The sequence below is a fragment of the Aureobasidium pullulans genome (assembly GCF_000721785.1).
Source record: "Aureobasidium pullulans EXF-150 unplaced genomic scaffold scaffold_12, whole genome shotgun sequence".
In the NCBI taxonomy this organism is placed as follows: Eukaryota; Fungi; Ascomycota; class Dothideomycetes; order Dothideales; family Saccotheciaceae; genus Aureobasidium; species Aureobasidium pullulans.
The window spans coordinates 796,291-814,991 of NW_021941032.1; the positions used below are offsets into that span (position 1 = coordinate 796,291).

Genomic DNA, 18,701 nt, shown 5'->3' on the forward strand with positions numbered 1-18,701 from the left:
AGTTGTTGGCAAGCTGTGAATGTTTTGGCCGCCGGATACAACACTTTCGTTGTCGCTTCCACATTCGGTGCACATCTGTCTGGCCATTTGGTAATACATCAATTGTTTCGAAGTCGCCCAATGAATGGCTGACCGATGAGCCTGGTTAGTGTACTTGTCGTGACACCATTTGCCTGCGATGGGACATGGTTAGGACGGAGTGGTGATACGCTTGGAAGCAAATAGCAAAGCTGTTTTCGGGCAGGGAAAGCATACCTAGTGAACCATCTGGAGCATAAATGGTGACTGAATGATGCTGAAATGGAGAACGCACCTCAGGTACTCAGAAGGACCGAAGCAGACTGAAAACAAAGTGCGTCGGGTCTCAAATAGGTGTTCACATGATGATGTCGCGAATCATGCTAATGCGATTATCCAGATGGAAGTCACACCCACCACCTCCCCGTCCTTCCCACGCCCTTCTTCCTTCCCTCCCATCTTAACCTCCAAATACCTCCCCAAATCCACCCCAACCATCAAAAAAAAGCAGCGATGGTCTAGTGGTCTTAAGACGCCTTTGTAATCAATTGTCTTGCAAACACAAGCATTTGACGGATGCGGCCTTGCGACCTTCTGAGGTGCCTGACCCTCCTCGAAGCAAGGAGATCGTGGGTTCGAATCCTACTCGCTGCAATTCTCTTCTTTTTTTGCTCTTGCATAAGCTTTAGGGGTTTCTCTAGCGTAGTAGTATCTTTTGGCATTGTCTCATAAAAGGCAGCACATCCCTTCTCCTTGTGTGATAGAGTTATTTTCTTGTTGCAATTTCTCTTGTATCCTCAGCTTGTGTGTGTACAAAGTTTCGTGTTTGATATCTTTGAAAGTCTCCTCTCTATACAACAAATGTTAGGTATGTAAAAAGCCCCGCTCCAAAACTACAAGACGGTCGCTTTGAACCAAGAAGAACCGCTAATCTTGATACATCGACAAAGACAAGAAAACTCTGCAAAAAAGAAGAGGCTATACAAGAAGATTTACTGAGAGAGCACTACAAGTACTTCTTGGGGGCGTTTGCTCTGCGTCTCTTGTAGATTATGTAGGCGCCGGCGAGCATGACCTGGAAGGCGATGACGACGAAGATGAACATACCCATCTTGGGCGCGGCGGTGGAGATCACTGGAAGAAGATGTTAGCATCACTGTTGCGGAAGGAAGGGTTGAGAAGTGACTTACTGTGAGCGATGGTTTCGGGGAGATGTTCGGTCAGACCTCCACGGACGCCCTCGATGGACTGTTGCAAATTTGTCAAGTGCTCGCGGTAGTCCTTGCCTTCGACGTCACGCTGAATGGCAAGCGCAATACGCTCAATGTTCTCAACACGACGGCTGAGAGGCAAAAGAGCTTCTCCAGTAGGTTGCTGAGGCTTGTCGCTCGAATCGCCAGCATTGGTACCGGCAACCTTGGCCATCAACTCGGCATGACGCTCGTTCATCTGGCGAGAAAGACGTTCAAACTCGCCAAACATGTTTGCAATTTGGTGAGTCATGCCTTGCAGACGGTTGTGAAGATCGGCGAACTGATCAGCCTGAGCCTTGATAGTACTGGCATCGGCGTCAGGGAGAGCCTCTGGGGCGCCGGGGAACTTGTCGAGCTTTTCAATATGTTGACGTTTGGCCTCGACATTAGGCTCCTCACGGCTGATGGAGTTTGTGGTAGAAGCAGAAAACTTGTAGACCTCGAACGAGTCGGGGTTCTCAGAAGCAGCAGCCGAGATACCAAAGAAGTAACCCGGAGGAAGGTTGACCTTCTCGCTGTGGAAGCAGGATGTGCCGTCGATGTCAACGCGGAGACCGTGAGCGCCGTTCTCGATGCGCAACTTGCTTGGTCGACCCAAATTGCGGTATGCGTAATCGCAATGACCAAAGGCCAGACTGTCAACGTTGTGGTGGTCCTTGAAGTTGGCAGAGCCGTCGTTCAGGAAACCACGAATAGAGCCTCCACGAGGACCGTATTGATCAACGACCAGAGCAAGACCGTCGAATTTGCTGACTGTATATATACTGCTCTGACCGACAGCAGAACGACCAGTATCAACGAACCAGAAGTTCAAGTTTCCACTACCACGCTCTTGACCCGAAGCACGGAACTCGGTCTCGACGACCCATTCGGGTTGGGTGATGGGATTGTCGGCGAAGATAGCACCTCTTGTACCGCCGGGAGCCGGAGGTGTGAGGATGATGCGATCTGAGAGCAGTTGAGGGGTGTGGTTCTCTCCAGAAAGGTGCCAACCAGGAACGGCGCGTCCGTTGGGTGAGATAGCACCCTTGTGGCCGAAGGACAGACCCTCAATGACATATGAAGCTTGGGCAGAGGTACTGAAGAGTAGCCATGCCAGCGAGGCAGGCGACAGTCGGGCGATCATGAGGAGCGAGAAGGTGAGGGTCTGAAGGTGCGGAGGAGAGAGACGGAGACCAAGCCTATCGTGACAACAAGAACCAGCTTGTTGACTTCTTTGAAGATGCTGACGACGTTGGGAGAGCAGTCGAGGTAGTGAGAGATGGTGAGACCGCCTTTGTGAGTTGCATCCAGAGCAAAGTTTTCCATGGACAGCGATGGTTATAGAAGTTGCGACTTGCTCTTGCCCACTCTGGCCAGTTCGCGCAAAGATGAAGCTAAGCGATACCCCGGATCGTCATGGCCCGTTTCAGAGACCCGCCATGCCAAGCCATCGCCCGCGATACTATGGCGAAAAGTTCAGCGTCAAGAACAAAAGACGACTCTTTTGCATCAACCATCTTGCCACGCCTATCTTCATTTTTTGATCTAATTTCACCATGGCTGATGATCTAGAGGTATGCTGAATCGCTCTGCTTTTTTTTCTGGTCTTAAAATTGACCTCCTACAGGCACGTCTTGAGAGCCACGCTCAGGCATTTGAGGGTCTTCTTTCCCTGATTCCCGCCAATGAATACTACTCAAAAGATAACAGCGTACGTCTCTGCGACCGCTGCTAGAAGATATGCCTCCTGCTCACACTCCCTTCTGCAGGACCAATGGCAGCGCAAGAAACAGACAAAAGAGCAAAAGCGCCAAGCTAAGCGCGCAAAACTCGACCCTGCAAACCAGAAGTCCGCAAAAGACGTCATGGATGAGAACGAGCGCAAGAGAAAGCGAGAGCTAGGAATCGACGAAGATGACGAGGATTCTTCTGCACAAATCGATTTGCCCGCCGACGCAGACCAACCGAGCAAGAAGCAAAAGGTTGACGAAGAGGACGACAGCGAGGACGATGATGCCGACGCCACATCAAGCAGCAAAAAGACACAGGCAGACAAGAGAAAGGAGAAGCGCCGTCTGAAGAAGGAAAAGGCCGACAAGCAAAAGGCAAAGCTGGACGCCAAAAAGGCTGCTCGCAAGCAGGAACCTCAATCTGCTGCTGGCGCTGAAGAATCTGCCGATGAGGAAATGGAAGACGCCGGCAACGAATCTGTCGACGAAGCCGCCGACGACGCAATGGACTTCTCTGGCCTAGTCGACAACGACGAAACCTCCACCCCAGCAAGCCCCGAGCAAGCTTCTGTATTCGACAACTCCGCAAACCAGTCTGTCACATCCTCCTCATCTTCAATAGTCCCCGCCTCGAATCCTACCGAAGGAGATGCAACCACCACTACAAAGCCTAAGAAGGCACTCGCCCTTAAGCTGCCAGAGGTCAACGCAGAGGAACTGCAAGCTCGTCTGAAGGCCCGTATCGAGGCACTCCGTGCTCAGCGCAAGGCCGACGGTCCTAACGGTGCCGCCCCTCGCAATAGACAGGAGTTGCTCGAGTCGCGTCGCAAGAAGGAGGAAGCCCGTAAGCAGCACAAGAAGGAGTTGCGTCTGAAGGCAAAGGAGGAGGAGGAGCGTCTGAACAACGAGCGCCTGCGCGGTAGCGGCAGTCCGCTCGCCACACCCGACATCTTCTCACCGCGCGCTGTAGACGAGAACAACTTCTCCTTCGGCCGTGTCGCATTCGATGACGAGGAGACCGATCCCACCCTTGGTTCCATTGCCGCTCACAAGAAGAAGAAGGGTCCCTCAGACGTCAAGACCGCCTTGGCCGCAGCCGAGAAGAAGGCCCAGCGACTCGCCGGCATGGACGAGGAGAAGCGCAAGGAGATTGAAGAGAAGGACATGTGGCTCAACGCAAAGAAGCGCGCCCACGGCGAACGCGTCAAGGACGACCAATCCCTCCTCAAAAAGACCTTGAAGCGCAAGACAGACCAAAAGACCAAGAGCGCCACACAATGGAACGAACGCCTCGACAACGTCAAGAAGGGCAAGGAAATGAAAGACAAGAAGAGAACCGAGAACCTAAACAAGAGACGCGACGAAAAGGGCTCCAAGAAGGGCGGCAAAAAGGGCAGCAGCAGTGGTGGTGCCAAAAAGAAGGCAAGACCGGGCTTTGAAGGCAGATTCAAGGCTTGATTGAAATATCTCTCTGTTTTTGTCAACTTTTTGTCTTTTTTCCACCATTAGCGGATCATGGTTCTTCTTACAATGGGTTGTTCATTCTTTGGTCTCTTTGTTTCTTTGGGAAGGGGGTTTCGGGAATTATTGCAGAAAGGGTTCTGCGTACACAAAAATTGCTTGATACCTCCTTTATTTACTCGGCCTTTTTTTTGGTGTCTACATGCCATTGTATACAACTAGTTTCACCACATCATGAGCAGCGTGTTGGGTGTCTGCTTGCTTTCACGAAAGAGGCAGGAGGCTATGCGGTTGTCCTTGTTACAGCATGACTGTTAGTCAAACAACACTATGGCCCGATGATATCAGAAATACCACATCAAGATCCCAAAGGTATGCGATGGAGAACGCGGAGCTCTAACAACACTCCGTCAACACAGGAAAATGTGGTCAAATTCATCTTGATGCATCCGATGTAAGATCTAGTATATCTGCGATGTGAGTCTCTCACCCCTCTCGTATATCCTTTCTTCCTCCTCGTCCATATAAAGTCTCGCTTCCTCATGCTGAATTCAACTTCTTGATCGTGCTCTGATACCACACCAACCCTTCCTTTCTTTATGCTTCAAAATTCCCTGATCACGCCTCGATGCCACGAATATTCTCATCACCAATTCTCCAAAAGCTCTCCATGAACGTTCCTCCCTCCCTCCTATCCTGATTCCTCCTCTGTGGCTCAAGCCCCCAAAACCTCTCCTCTCCTTTACCTTCTTCCTTGAATTTATCCTCCTCTAAATGTCCCTCTTCCTCGTCTTCTTCTTCCTCCTCTTGGTCGCCACAAAATCTTACACACTGCTTCTTCGCAAAAACCCTCTGTTCTTGATCTGATTTCTGTCGTGCCAGTTTCACCCCCGCCCATTCCGGTCTAGGGAAGATATTCAAGTTTCTTCTGATCAATGGGGAGGTAGAGGAGAAGTGGGTAGGTTTTAAAATGCAATGGGGTGTTGAGGTTGTAGAGCCTGTTGTTGAATCAGAGGATGTTGAATCAGAGGACGAAGGGGACGGGCAGCAGGTTATGGAGATGCTGTGGGTTGTTGTTGAGAAGTCGTCTGTTGAGTCGGACAGGTCGTCTGTGGTGTCGTTGTCTGTGATAGAGTTGGCCATGGTGGTGATGGAGTCTGAGTCTGCAGCCATGGCGGTAATATCAACATCTTGTACCATCGAGTCGGATGTATTTTCTGTAGTATCGTTGTCCATGGTAGTATCAGAGTCGAAGCTGTCGAAAGCAGCAACACGGTCGCCGGAAATCCAAGCCTCTGATTTTTTGTCCATCTTGCGATCAGGAAAAGCTACTTCGATGTTGGTTGTCGAAGTTGAAGTGGTCGACAGAAAAATAGAGTATTCCTCAATATCCGGAAATTTTGGGGGTTTTCCTGTGTGAAAAGGACGCAAAGTGCTCTCCTCCAAAATATCTTGAGTTATTCTGGTAACCATTTGGCGACTCATCTTTGCTGTTGAATTGTCCTGGAGATTATGACTGGGAGAGGTGGTTTGAGTTAATTGACTTTTCGCCCATGAATGGTGTCTGACTGAATAGGCAACTAGCCACATGGCTTCATGGCAGTCATGGAAAAACGCTCGTGTCAACTCGTGTGGGAAGTCGTAATTGATTGTGTTGTGGTTTAGTTCCTATGTCTAGTATATCGTAGTACGAGGTATTGTGCCAAAGGTAGAGTCGGTAGCGCCGAGACCAGATCGTAATACCTGCAGACGCAGTACGCCCTTTAGCCTACGTTAGCTATTGCGACATAGACACGTCGAGAACTTTTAGCTGCCTGTAACTCATGACTTCCTCATCCACATTCTCTACCACCTGATCTGCTTACTTGCGTATCTAGTCTCTCTCATGCATATTTCTACTATTCCTTACTCATACCTTGGAATGTTGGTTCGATGTTTTAGGTCAGATCTGATTCCGTGTAGAACAGACTTCGTGTCAATAGCAGGATCGCAAATCTACTTCGAAACTGCGGGAAGAAGTATAGAAGTTTCCCGATCATGGCTGCTTCAAGTGGCTAGGGACATCCTTCGTGGGGCCGACGAGGACGAGGAAGTGGTGAAGACGTCGCCTCGTAGTGACTTTTCTCGCGATGGCATCATCGTCGTGATCATAGCTGTCATTGTTGATTCCAGCATCGGTTGTTCGTGAGGCAACAGTCAGTTACACCAAGCAGATTTGATCATCATGAAGACCTATCGCTGGTCCCAAACCTGTCTGTCATCAAGGACGCGTCTATTGTAGGATGATTCTTGCGATCTGCCATGAATTTTCATGCCGAGAGAAGAATAGTCGAGTCGAGGGACCAGAAAATAAGAGTCACACCCTCTTATGTCAACCAGATCCAGCCATGGACATCATGCTGTCTGTCCACCAGTCTGTGATCGGACGGACATTTCTCTAAGACTCGTTGAATCGAAGCCAGGAAACCCTTCCTTAGGGGATGAATCATCAGAAAAGCACAACGCAACCAACCTCCAACCCACGACCCGACGTCCACCTCCCCCTACCCCAATTATTCTTTTCTCTTCCTTCCAAATAAAAGCCCCGCACCCCCACTCACGCACAAGCCACCCTCAAGTCCCGCATCAAAATTTTCTTTCTCTCTGCCAACATTTTGCGCGCCCAACAAAAACAAAAGACACTCGGAAGATGGGAACTGGTTACAAAAGGACAAAAAGATATATGATCCTGGCAATGGGCGGAATCGAACCGCCGTCGGGTCGGCGTTGCTGGACTTTAACCTCCACAACGACACATGCTACCACTACACCACATCACCTTAGCTTGTAAGGATTGAACCTGGTTGGCCAGATTCAGGATCTTGGAGGAGCCGTTGGTGGATCGGAATATCAAGCAATGAGTTGAGGCATTGCCGAGGTCACCATGGGGGTCGAAAGTATAGCTGGACGTGCATCATGAATTGAGATGTGTGTGTTGGCTCTCAGTTGCAGAGGAAAAAGAGGGTATAGATTAGACAGTGAGAGATTGACGATAATCGTCGATGTAAGGAAAAAACATGTGCATCCACCGACAGTATTATGACGCTACCATACTTGCGGATTGTTCGTCCGCATCGCGTCCTCTAAGGGTATCTCTCCTCTCCTACACCATTCGTGAATATCGTATAGCCAACTCCTATGCACTCTCCAGGTATCTAGTCGGTGTGTCGGAATATGTGGAGTTGTGTTGTTTAAGCTGTGGGAGTCACGTCTTGGTCGTGCCAGCTAGCCTTCTCGATAATGGGTGGGGGCTTGGGGGTATTCTTCTTGAACAGGAGGTGGCGCTTGACGAAGTAAGGCAACCAGGTGGTCAACTCGTAGTTGAGGAAGGTCTTGGTAGGGACCGAAAAGACTTGATCGATTTCCTCCAGAGTGAGCTGTTTGGTTTCGCGGACAAAGGCGAAGATCATGAACCATGCAATCAGGTTCAGTGCGGCATAGAAGCCGAAAGCACCAGTTGCGGTCATTACGCTTTCCATACGAGGATATGTCAGACTGAGGATACCAGCTGAGTTCATGTTAGCTGAGGGACGAGATTTTCTGACGTTGTCAAGGCTCACCGAAAGTGTTGTTGATACAGACTGCCCATGCCATTCCTTGCTCACGCTGGATGGTAGGGAAGACCTCAGCAGAGTACTGGAACGCGACTGGGCCTTCTCCCAAGGAGTAAGCGATCGTGAAGAGGTAGACGAATAAGATGACAGGTCCGACTTTGGAGGCAGAACTGGCGGATTCGGGTTGCAGAAGCGATAGACCTGCAGCCAGCAGGAAGATACACATAAGTGGAAAAGTCTAGAGGGGAAAAGTTAGCATGCTTTCGTTATATCATTTGAGAGGCAACTCACAATCAAGGTCAATGTTCTTCGGCCCTTCGTATCGATCAAAAACAACGTAGGAATGGTGAAGACGACTTGAATGGCACCATAACCAAGAGATGCGAACAAAGCCTGGTCGTTGCTATAGCCAGCGTTTGTGAAGATGGTTGAACTGTAGAAAGAGATGACTGTGAAATGTTAGGAATGTGCATAAACATAGCCATCGGATCACTTACTGTTGATACCGCACATTTGCTGGGCAATCATAACAGTCGATGCACCATAGTTGGCTCTTCTGATACGAGGTACAGTGAAGCAGTCTCTCAAACGGGTGAAGTAGGTTGATCCACTGGCAACCTTGAGCTCCTCCTCGTAGATGACATACGAATAGTAGTAGTCTCTTGCGCCAATGATGGGATGCGCACGCAAAGCAGCCATAGACTTGAAACCTTGAGCGATTTTTCCGTGCTTCATCAACCAACGAGGCGATTCGGGGCAGAAGAAAATGCCGCACATAAGGATGAAGGATGGAATGAAGGCCGATCCAAGCTGAAGACGCCATGCAATGCGAGGAACATCTTTGACGATAACGTTTGCGCAGAAGCCACAGAAGATACCTAGCAAATTGAATCAGCATGGTCTCCCAGAGAATTCGAGCTAGCAGAATTTCTTACCAATAACGACCCAAAGCTGCCAGAACATGACAAGGGCACCACGAATGCGAGCGGGGGCCATCTCAGCCGAGTAGATAGGGACGGTCGCGTTTTTTGCGCCGATACCAATACCCATGACGAAACGTGCGACGAAGAGACCATGCCATGATTGAGCGAAACCCGAGCCAATCGGAGTGGCAGTAAGACAGGCAGCAGTGAGGAAAATTTCACCTCTACGGCCGAGGTATTTGTTCAATGGATCGACGATGAAAGCGCCACTGCGACACGTTAATCCAAGGCCAAGCATAGAGAACTATTAATACTCACATGAGGCCAGCCGTGAGGAAAATAATGGAGTTGACCAGACCAACGATCCATGTGTCGTAAGCAGATTTAGTGCCGATACCGAATTCTTCGGGGAAGGACAAGTTGGCTCCGTTCGAGCCAGTCTGATCCCAACCTTGTGTGGCAGCACCGATGGCACAGAGACCGATCGAATACCATAGCATCTTAGGTCCATGCCATTTGTGATCTCTTTCGTAAATGAGGGCTGCACGCTCTTCCTCAGTAAGGTCGGGAATCGTCTCGAATCGTTCGGGGTCACGCGCGACGAGAGCGGCTCTGCCAAACAGGGCGGCATCGTCGGCCATGCCATGCGATTCAGCGAATGTTCGGGCATCGAGAACGGTTTGTTCCTTGTTGGTACGCTTTTGCTGTCGTCAGTATCAAATTTGCAGTATAAGTCAAGGAATGCGGAATTTACATACTCTCAAAGGGTTGTCAACAATGTTGAGAGCGACCGAAGCCTGACGCTGAGGAGCTTCATCATGAATCGTCGTCTCTTTTGTGTTCTCCTTGTGAGAAGTATAGTCGACGTCGGAGAATGTTGTCTTTTCAGTCATCTTGGCTGATTGTCCCTCGAGTAGGGAAATGATCTGTCAAGCCTGGGGTTTTGATGGAGAAGCGTCTGGAGAAAGGTGGAGAGGTGTGGAGAGGGAGGGAACTGCACGAATAAATACGCAGAACTCCAAGCGTTAGAAGGATTGAGCCAACTGCCCGACAGGAGAGCGATGATCCTTTTACCGCTTCTAGAGGTTACTAGCAAGGGTACCCACCCCAATCTCACATGTTATCGAGTCACGAGGCCTGGTACAATGTGGATCTCGACCGCCTACCAATCTATGGTTGCATTCTGCAGAGGGAGTGGATTTCCTCCTTGGCGACAAGGGCCAAGGGTGACTGTCAACAAGCACCTTCAAGAACCGTCGCCGAGAGGGGCTTTGAGAGGATAAGCTGCCCAGAGTGGGGTTCATTGAGAGCATGGCTTGTTGCTTGACTTGAGTTCGCTTTTCCAGTCATATCAATCCACCTACTGTACTTGCTTGAAGACCTATTTCGACGAGCGCATCTGGAAAATTTTGCCAGACCAAAGATACGAAGCTACGGGATAGCTAGGACAACGCACATCAGCATTCCGTGCGGCGTGCGGAGAATTTGTTTAGGCTGTCTCGAACACACTTTCGGCAACATTGGCCGGTTTGTCTCGAAAGCTTTTCGGCCTCAAGACGGGAAAGCCGGTGGCACTCATCTCCTATTCTGTCCGCGGACTGTTGTTATGGTTATCCCGCGGCTCGTATCCTGAATCAAGCAGTGACATTCGGCCTCAGAATAGTGTTGAGTTCCATATTCTTGGTGATCAAGTCGGCTTGGATGGTTCGGCGTCTCCGCAAGAAAGTTTTTGATGCCGATGATCCCTAAAGCGCCCCAGATCCTTAGACCAGACGCCTCCACAGCGGGGAAATAGCGCAGTGACATGTGAACAGGGCAAGCTCAAGGAGTCAGCAACGACCACAACACTGCATGTATCAGATTTCCAGACCGATCCGCTTCGCTGAATTGCGCCAGGCGGCGATTCGTGCTTAGACCTTGGCTCGTGTATCTTGTACGAAATAGGGCGAAGATGATTCATCCAAGGGGGAAAATGCTCTTGCTGCTGTGGACATTCGAGGTCGCGTGGTCAAAGAATTCATGACAAGATCATCGAAGCCACCTACGCCCCTGGTGCGCCTGATTGTACCATCCGAACGCCGCCGATCAAGTCTCAAACATTCTTTTGTTCTGTAGAACAAGTTTCAGATAAGTCGAGCCATTGTGTCGTGGAATAATTGCTGCTGTACATCGGAGCAGGGTCATCCCCCTGACAAGCGAATCTGTCCGACACAAGTCATGAAGCACAAAGCTCAGCAAGACTTGCCGATGGTTAGGTCCAGATTGACATTGAAAATCGGAAAATCACAATAGAGTTGCTTGTTTTGAAAGTTTGAACATGCTTATTTCATTACTTTGTGGTCATGCTATATCGTAGCTGATGCTGGCTCTCTTTGGCCACTTCTCAGGCTTGATTTACATAAGTCATTAGCCTATTGACTGGAGGTGCGCCCTTCGTGATTGTCAGCATGTTTCGAGCATATAATCGCCTGCATTCAACTTACATTGCTGGAGCTCAGACTCGTCGAGGTATCTGAGCTTGTTGACCTGGGCGGTCTCACCAGTGGCAACACCCTTGGCGAACTCGACAAAGTTGCCGAGAGCGCCAGTAGCAGATCTGGTGATGGCGTACTGAGCAGTCTTGGCCTTGACCTTGATGAGGATGATTCTGGGGTCCTCAGGGCCACCGTCGTGCTTGCCGTCACCGAGGTCACCCAACCAGGCCTTGAGGCCGGGGGAGTAGTACTTGCGGACCTTCTCGCGGTCGGTCTCAATGGAGGCAATACCGGAGATGGAAGCCCACTCGCCGGAGGGCTGAAGGAAGGCCAGGTTGATGTCGTTGTCAGACTCGAGGTCATCGGTCTTGCCAGACTCGCTGTTGGCGTGGAAGATGAGGTCGATACCGTTGCCCTCCTTGGCGGCGAGGGCCATGCAGCGCGAGACGAGGAGTCCACTGCTGGCAATGCGAGTGGTCATCATGCAGTACTTGGACTTGTCGACAAAGGTGATGAGATCTCCGACCTTCTCCTTGAGGGTGTCGGGCTGCTCAAGGTTCTTGGCAGTGTAGGGGTCGGCGGGCTTGCTGCCGGTATCTGTGTTGCTGAAAGACATCTTTGCGGTTGAGGTTGAGAAAGGTTGGTAGTGTGATTGAAGTGTTCTGCTGGCACGAATCGAGGTGAGCAGGGGTGCTCTTTGGAGGGCGCGGGGTAGCTGGCGGCGAAGAGGGGCAATCAAGGACATGATGTCGAGTGTTGGGTCGACAGGAGGAAGAGTGAGATGTAACTGAAAGAGATAACTTACCGAGAGAAGAGGAGTCAATTACAATTGAGAGATGGAAGAGAAAGAAGGAAAGAGACGTTTGTGAAGGTAGAACACGAAAACAATGACGAGCTCTCCAGAGTCTCCACGATGACATCACAAAAATCCACCTCCGGCATGGCGAGCTCAGCTTTCGGCAACGATCGATCACCAGCCATTCAACAACATTTTTGCGCTTGTCGTCGGCTTTCGTTATAGAGCCTCATTTTGTTCATTTTATTCGTGATATTAACCTACCTACTCTACAAGTGACTTGCATCACAACTTTCTTTCTAGTCCAGCTTGCTAGCAACGAGTTTGAGGATCTCCTCAACACCCAATTTGGAGTTTTCGGGTGCCTTTGCGATACTCTGCCAGACTTCTCCGTGCTTGGGCTCACTGAGTACACACTTGTTGATAGTCTCCTCTTGCTTCTCTTCTGTGCCGTGCTGTCTCAAGAACTTCAAGTAGTAGGCCCATGAGTCACCAACATCCGGATCAGCGACAATCGCCTTTTCAAACCAAGTCACTGCCTTGTCCAATTTTCGCTCGCCCCAGAAGACACGCGCAGCCGTCACGTACAAGATAGGATCACTGTCGTTCTTCTTGATCGCCTCCAGTGTACGGGGTTTGCGTTGTGTGCGAGCTTCAAGATGCCAGATTCTCTCACTCCATAGTAAGCCGCTGGTTGGGCATTCTTGTAGAGCTTGTGCCATCTTTTGGTTGGCTGCGGCAGTGTTTCCTGCGCGTCTCTCGAGTCGAACAGACTCTGTCCAAAGCTCGGGGTTTTTTGGTACCGCAAGACGTGCTCGGTCAAGAATACTGCGTGCTTTGACAAGGACACCTGCCTTCTCTTCAGTGCGAGTCGCGAGTAGCCACAATGGCACACTCTGCGGACAAGCTCTTGTTCCGGTATTGAAGGCTTCACGCGCTTGCGGGAGCATGCCTTTGCTATCATAGATTTGTCCTTTTTGCATCCAGAGCTTGGCGGCTTTGGGATAAAGCTGAAGACCTTGGTTGACAAGATCAAGAGCAGCTTCTCTATCACCTTGCTGTCTCTCGAAAGCAACACTCTTGATCCAGACTCTGTCAGTACCTGCCTCTTGTCGTGCCGTTCTTAGAAGGTCGCGCGCTTGGTCAACTTCTCCGTTATCTGCTTCAAGCTTGACAGCTGCCAGCCAGATATCTTCGTTTCCGGGCTGCTGTTGGAAGGCTTTACCCAAGACTTTACGAGCCTCGTTGATGTCTCCTGCGTTCCATCTTTCCCTGGCGAGCTGCATCCACAGCACTTCGTTAGTAGGTACTGCTTCAACTGCCTTCTCCAGCAAAGATACGAGAGACTCTCTTGAACCGTGGTTACGTTCCATATCGCCTGCGGCCAACCAGATGATGCTGCTGTTAGGGAACACCCGGATTGCGTAAGCGTAGATGGAACGTGCCGTTTGATAACGACCTCTGACCATGGAAGATTTTGCGTCGTCCATCCAGATCTTTCTGCGATCGTCGTCCTCGTCAAGTCCCCAGCCGAGCGTATGCTCCACGATTGCTTTGCAGGTAAGATTTGCACCTTCTTCTTCGCAATTCTCGGCAACTTCAATCCATCTCTCGCGCTCCAGCATGGCTGACTCGCGTGCTAAAGACTTTACAGCACGATCCATAATCTTTCCAACCATCTGCTCAGCGCCAATCTGCTCTTGTAGTCGAGCAGCGGCCACCCAGATTTCCCAAGAAGTCGGAACGGCCTTTCTCGCTTTGTTCAGGACGACTTGCGCATTTTCGGGACTTTCCAATCGAGCGAGAGCAAGCCACAGGTCCACGGACAATGGAATTAATTCGGTGGCCTTTGCGAGCAGAAGTCGGGCATCGGCTGGATCCTCCTCGAGATTGACGGCTTCTTTCCAGATTGCGACGGATTGCGGGACGTGATCGAGAGCTTGTCTCAATACACGCTTCTTGTTAGACATGATGGTTTCTAGCTTCATTGCTTCCACCCAGAGTCGCACTGAGCGGTCATTGTATTTGAGAGCTTCCTTAGCAATGATTTTGGCGTTGTGGTTCTCGTTCAGGCGCATAGATTCTAGCCAGACATCCTCGGACTTCGGACAGAACTCTACTGCTTGAGCCAGCAGGTTTCGTGCAGCGACAATCTTTCCAGCGAATTCTTCCAAGCGTGCTGCGGCGATCCAGCCAGGACCGTGCTTCTTGTTCGTGTTGATGACAGATCTGAGCAGCTCACGCGCTCTTGCGACATCAGCAACCGGGATTTCGCTGGCCTTGACTTCAGACTTTGTCAGAGATGTCAAGTAGCCTCTCGGATCGATACTCGTTGCGGTTCCGGAAGCGACATCGCCTTGCGCGGCTTGATCCAGACGGACTTGCAAGACCTTGTCTCTCGCAGCTCCGATGTTGGCGAAGTTTGTCATTGCGCCTTCCAGATTGTCTGCGGCAGCACTAGGCTGAGCTCCATCATCGTTGACGGTTGTGTCAAACTGTGTTGAATCTCTTGCGCCAGCCAAGACACTGTCTGGAACGGCATAGAATCTCTCGCGCAGGTTCTGCTTTGCCCTTCGATTCTTGCCCGTCAAATCTCCAACCTCGGGGATGTTCTGCCAGTCTTCGTCGGTGAGACCTCCAAGCTCTCTCTTCAAGTCTGCAAATTGCTGTTGGATCTTCGGGTTGTTGCGCTCATATTCTTCTCTTTCTTTGCGCTCGCGCTCTTCGCGCCTCGCCCTCCGTCTCTTGTCCATCTTTGCGTCGACCTCGGCGTAGATTTTGTCGGCCTCGTCATCTTCACGATCGTAGTTGGCGCCTGCGAATAGGCCTGTCTCGTTGTCGGGGTCTTGGAAGCGCTCGTCGTCATCGTCGTCATCTTCTTTCTTTCCAGGCACTCCATACGCTGTGGGCGGCGCGTTTCCAAGTTGGGCGGCACGCTTGGCCAGAATCTCCTTCATCTGCTCATCGCTGAGTCCTTCCCTGGCGGGACCTGCGCAGGATATTAGATTGCTGCACAGAAGATGCCTATGTTGTGAGTACATACCGAGATCTGAGCGCGTTGTGAAACCTGTCGCACCTCTACCCAAGCCGGCCACATAGTTCTCAGGCGCCGGCTGGCTCAGAAAGTCCTTGCGACCGGACATTGCTGAACAGTTGATGTGTGGAAAGTAAGTTGCTTGTTAAGAAAGAAAGTTGAACATGCGATCGGGATGGACTATTTGGACGCTTGGACCACCCGAGGCAGACGTAGAACCAAAGGGCGAAAACTTCTAGCTTGCAGCCTTGTATATATTCAAGGTTGTGAACCACATCAAGTAATTCTTGAAACTTGAGACGAATACCTGGCATTATTTGTTGCCGGAACAGAACCATGTAGCTATCATAGTGACCAAGGTAAAGACATCTGAACAATCTCGGGCCGACTCGAAGCATAGATGGAGCTCTTGAGCAGGGAAGCTTCCTCCAGGTAATTAACAGACACCAAATCACAGTGCTTTGCGCCAGATCGTGGAAATCACCTCTTGTTTTCTGCATCTTGAAAGATACACGATCTGCTGTCTTCCAAATTGCTTATCCAGAAGTAGAGTAGGCCAAGAAAGTGAAATGCCCAGCTCTCAACGGTAGCCAGCTTTAGGGTTCCAGGTGCATGGGACGGGTGAAAGACCGACCTCGCGTTTCTTCTACATCTTCAACTCTGTCAATATCATCATTGTCATTGGCTTTGGATTGGAGTGAAAAGCTTGATATGCTGGATTCTGTTCCATCCCACTTTATACTGGAATAGTCCGATCGATACTCCTGTCGTCGCCTTTGTTCTTCATCATGGCGCATGATCCGCGCGACTCACGCGAAATCCCCGGACTGCCTTTCCAAGGTGATCATGCTTTCATGCTGCCACCCATCCGACGCGCCAGGGTACCTGAAAGGGAAAAGCGAACCTATAGAGCCTGTCTACATTGCCGACAACGAAAAAGCCGCTGCGATTTGTAGGTCATCTCTTCCTCTCCTCCTTCCAATTCGATTGCAATGGTTATCCGACGAGAACATCAGAGTTCAAGCCACTGGCTTGCCTCAATTATTGTTCTTGCTGTCTTGAAACCTGACTGGAACCCGATCCTGACTGCGTCTATAGATATGGCAGTGGCGAACCAGGTAAACCGCCTTGTGAACGGTGCATCCGAGAGAATCATGAGTGTGTTCTCGGGCCTTCACATCGTGGAGGCAGAAGGATCAAACGCAACACCACAGGTTCCGAGCAGCCAGAGAATGAGGCCTCACACAATGCATCTTCCAGTGAGGATACTGGACAGTCCTCGGTCCCGCCTGTACAGCAAGACAGTACACGCGAAGAAAGGGATGACGGATATCACAGACGTCTTCCATCTTGGCCGCAATATACACCAGGATCACGAAGCACACCGGCATCTGCTGCAGAACCACCCACGTCTCATCCGAGTACCAAAATGACTGTCGACGAAAGCATTGTATCAACCAATTTGCAAAATCCATCCGACGCTCTGGAGTTTCTAGCCAATGTTGCTGGTCGTAACGAGGGGGTGGCGCAAACACCATCGACTCACGGTTCGATATATGCGAGGTCTCCACATCAGAGTGGTGCAGACCAGCATGTACAAGACGCGACACCATCTTCTAATCATCCTTCACCTGCCGCCATGCAAATACAATTTCCACCTTATCAGAAAGGTCATGTGTCATTAGGAATGATGCATGCACTCATAGAACGGTACGTCCTGATACATGACAACGGAGGGCTCGATACTTACGGTTTGACAGCTACAAAATGAAGTATCACCACTTCTACTCGGTTGTGCCGCCTTTCATGCTAGAGGCTGAAAACCTGGCGGCCAATTCAGTACATGAGCCTTATCTATTAGCGGCTGTGTGTACAATCGCCTCCAAGGACGAGCCGTCGTGGTGGGACACCCATGAAGCTTGCTCGACACACATGCAACAGCTCATCGCCGAACTCATGTATGGCGGTATTGCCACTCTGGGAGCTGTAGAGGCGTTATTAGTCCTTGCCGAGTGGGTGCCAAGACCACCACAATCCATGACCGCGGTAGGTCGAGGAGAAGAAGAGCAGACGGCATGGATGCTTTCAGGTATGGCTATCAGAATGGGCTATCTTCTTGGCATAGACCGCACAGGGTTTGTGAACGAGTCGGACCCCAGCGCACCAGATTATATTCGAAAACGACTCGCTTGGGTGGGCTGTTATATGAGCGACCGCCATATATCTGTTCGCGTCGGAAAGGCATTCTGGAGCAGAGGGCCTGCCATGATCAAATTCTCGTCAAGGGACTTTCAAGACATCAAATATCCGGGCAACCCGATGGACAACTTTGCAGCTCTTTGCGAAGCACATCTGGAATTGACACAACTCTTCAGCAACGCTCACGATGTGCTATACTCCTCCAAAAACAGGAGCGCACAGCTGAACTTTGGTGGAGAGTATGTCAAATATATTGTAAGAACAAATCAGGCGCGGAGTCGTATGGCAATCACTGACTTCCAATAGGATGACTTCCGCGAGGCCATGAGTGCTTGGTATGATCGATGGGGCAAATTGCCATGTAAGCAATGACCAAATCGTTTCGACTTTGCAAGACTAACATATTCCGACCAGGTACATCGGTCATCAAAGCAGCTCTCATCATATCTTTCGAGTACCTCCGACTCTACGTCAATGCCTTTGCATACCAAGCAACCCTCACCCGCATGGCGCAAGATTATAGCGATCAGCAGAATTCGCACGGTCCCCAGCGTCCAAACGGACAAGCAACATTCACCGATTTCATTGCCGCGACACCGGATGCACGATTCATCTACGACTCAATCGACTCTGCAAAGAAGCTGCTAACAATTTCGAACACATTACTGGATCCCGCGACAGAGTTTAGATACATGCCGCTGCGATACTACCTCTACGTGATCTACTCGGCTGTCTTCCTATACAAGGCAAGATCAACAGGAGTACTAGGCGGCGACGGTGGCAACGTGAAGAGAACCGTCGGAGAAGCTGTCGATCGACTACAGAAAGCAAGTTCCTGTCAAAATGATGTCGGAGACCGCTACAGCAGAATGCTACGATTGCTATGGCGAAAGCCTCCACCACAAGCTCCTGCTACACACATGAATGGAAATGAACAGCCATATCAAGCAACAGCACAAAATGCCCAGGTTCCCGCGCAAACCGAGCAGCAAAATCACATGAATATCGAGCAAACGGCGCAGGTACCTTACAACAACGCCTTCACATTTTCATGGCTGGACTTGCATGCTGTGGGCGATTTCGCAACCAACAACAACGAGAGCATGATGGACAGTTATGAAGGCCTTGATGACGTCTCAGGAGAGCCAGCATACGGCCATTTTGATCCAAACTTTGTCCAAGGCCAACAACAGCAAATAGGTTGGAACGGCTTCTCCGCTCCCGGTATAATCTTCTAA

The 18,701-nt window shown here is 50.4% G+C and overlaps 7 protein-coding genes across 7 annotated transcripts; 2 read left to right on the forward strand and 5 right to left on the reverse strand.

The window, feature by feature from the left end:
• Positions 1–596: 596 nt before the first annotated feature.
• M438DRAFT_321690 (concanavalin A-like lectin/glucanase) lies at positions 597–2,543 on the reverse strand. The gene is made up of 2 exons (XM_029902928.1): positions 1,209–2,543; positions 597–1,152 (listed from the first exon to the last, which is right to left on the reverse strand). Exons 1-2 carry the CDS (start codon positions 2,395–2,397, stop codon positions 1,025–1,027), a joined length of 1,317 nt encoding a protein of 438 aa, XP_029759454.1. The 5' UTR covers positions 2,398–2,543; the 3' UTR covers positions 597–1,024.
• A 266-nt stretch (positions 2,544–2,809) lies between these two features.
• M438DRAFT_336593 (SURF6-domain-containing protein) lies at positions 2,810–4,441 on the forward strand (the record flags this gene model as incomplete). Its single annotated transcript, XM_029903902.1, has 3 exons — positions 2,810–2,827; positions 2,881–2,964; positions 3,023–4,441. 3 exons carry the CDS (start codon positions 2,810–2,812, stop codon positions 4,439–4,441), a joined length of 1,521 nt encoding a protein of 506 aa, XP_029759455.1.
• Positions 4,442–4,751: 310 nt separating this feature from the next.
• M438DRAFT_44994 (uncharacterized protein) lies at positions 4,752–6,500 on the reverse strand. The gene is made up of 2 exons (XM_029910112.1): positions 6,360–6,500; positions 4,752–6,205 (listed from the first exon to the last, which is right to left on the reverse strand). Exon 2 carries the CDS (start codon positions 6,032–6,034, stop codon positions 5,063–5,065), a length of 972 nt encoding a protein of 323 aa, XP_029759456.1. The 5' UTR covers positions 6,035–6,205; positions 6,360–6,500; the 3' UTR covers positions 4,752–5,062.
• Positions 6,501–7,473: 973 nt separating this feature from the next.
• M438DRAFT_406834 (uncharacterized protein) lies at positions 7,474–9,892 on the reverse strand. Its single transcript, XM_029909866.1, has 7 exons — positions 9,719–9,892; positions 9,279–9,658; positions 8,973–9,229; positions 8,535–8,915; positions 8,329–8,486; positions 8,044–8,275; positions 7,474–7,991 (listed from the first exon to the last, which is right to left on the reverse strand). The coding sequence occupies exons 1-7, from the start codon at positions 9,851–9,853 to the stop codon at positions 7,675–7,677; spliced, it is 1,860 nt and encodes a 619-aa protein (XP_029759457.1). The 5' UTR covers positions 9,854–9,892; the 3' UTR covers positions 7,474–7,674.
• Positions 9,893–11,268: 1,376 nt separating this feature from the next.
• M438DRAFT_45025 (protein bli-3) lies at positions 11,269–12,361 on the reverse strand. The gene is made up of 3 exons (XM_029910113.1): positions 12,240–12,361; positions 11,444–12,096; positions 11,269–11,391 (listed from the first exon to the last, which is right to left on the reverse strand). Exons 2-3 carry the CDS (start codon positions 12,048–12,050, stop codon positions 11,372–11,374), a joined length of 627 nt encoding a protein of 208 aa, XP_029759458.1. The 5' UTR covers positions 12,051–12,096; positions 12,240–12,361; the 3' UTR covers positions 11,269–11,371.
• A 168-nt stretch (positions 12,362–12,529) lies between these two features.
• Positions 12,530–15,373, reverse strand: M438DRAFT_356644 (uncharacterized protein; the record flags this gene model as incomplete). Its single annotated transcript, XM_029907116.1, has 2 exons — positions 12,530–15,219; positions 15,274–15,373. The coding sequence occupies 2 exons, from the start codon at positions 15,371–15,373 to the stop codon at positions 12,530–12,532; spliced, it is 2,790 nt and encodes a 929-aa protein (XP_029759459.1).
• Positions 15,374–16,118: 745 nt separating this feature from the next.
• Positions 16,119–18,701, forward strand: M438DRAFT_276450 (uncharacterized protein; the record flags this gene model as incomplete). The annotated part of the gene is made up of 5 exons (XM_029900854.1): positions 16,119–16,216; positions 16,363–16,974; positions 17,001–17,718; positions 17,770–17,824; positions 17,878–18,701. 5 exons carry the CDS (start codon positions 16,119–16,121, stop codon positions 18,699–18,701), a joined length of 2,307 nt encoding a protein of 768 aa, XP_029759460.1.

What these genes read in the sequence shown, in the direction of transcription:
- M438DRAFT_406834 (XM_029909866.1), bottom strand. Translation starts at nt 9,853, where the DNA reads ATGACTGAAAAGACAACATTCTCCGACGTCGACTATACTTCTCACAAG. An exon ending in TTGTTGACAACCCTTTGAGA is followed by an intron (nt 9,659 to 9,718) that starts GTATGTAAATTC and finishes CGACAGCAAAAG; the next exon opens with CGTACCAACAAGGAACAAAC. An exon ending in TTCCTCACGGCTGGCCTCAT is followed by an intron (nt 9,230 to 9,278) that starts GTGAGTATTAAT and finishes AACGTGTCGCAG; the next exon opens with TGGCGCTTTCATCGTCGATC.
- M438DRAFT_44994 (XM_029910112.1), bottom strand. Translation starts at nt 6,034, where the DNA reads ATGTGGCTAGTTGCCTATTCAGTCAGACACCATTCATGGGCGAAAAGT.
- M438DRAFT_321690 (XM_029902928.1), bottom strand. Translation starts at nt 2,397, where the DNA reads ATGATCGCCCGACTGTCGCCTGCCTCGCTGGCATGGCTACTCTTCAGT. An exon ending in CCCCGAAACCATCGCTCACA is followed by an intron (nt 1,153 to 1,208) that starts GTAAGTCACTTC and finishes ATCTTCTTCCAG; the next exon opens with TGATCTCCACCGCCGCGCCC.
- M438DRAFT_45025 (XM_029910113.1), bottom strand. Translation starts at nt 12,050, where the DNA reads ATGTCTTTCAGCAACACAGATACCGGCAGCAAGCCCGCCGACCCCTAC. An exon ending in CGAGTCTGAGCTCCAGCAAT is followed by an intron (nt 11,392 to 11,443) that starts GTAAGTTGAATG and finishes ACAATCACGAAG; the next exon opens with GGCGCACCTCCAGTCAATAG.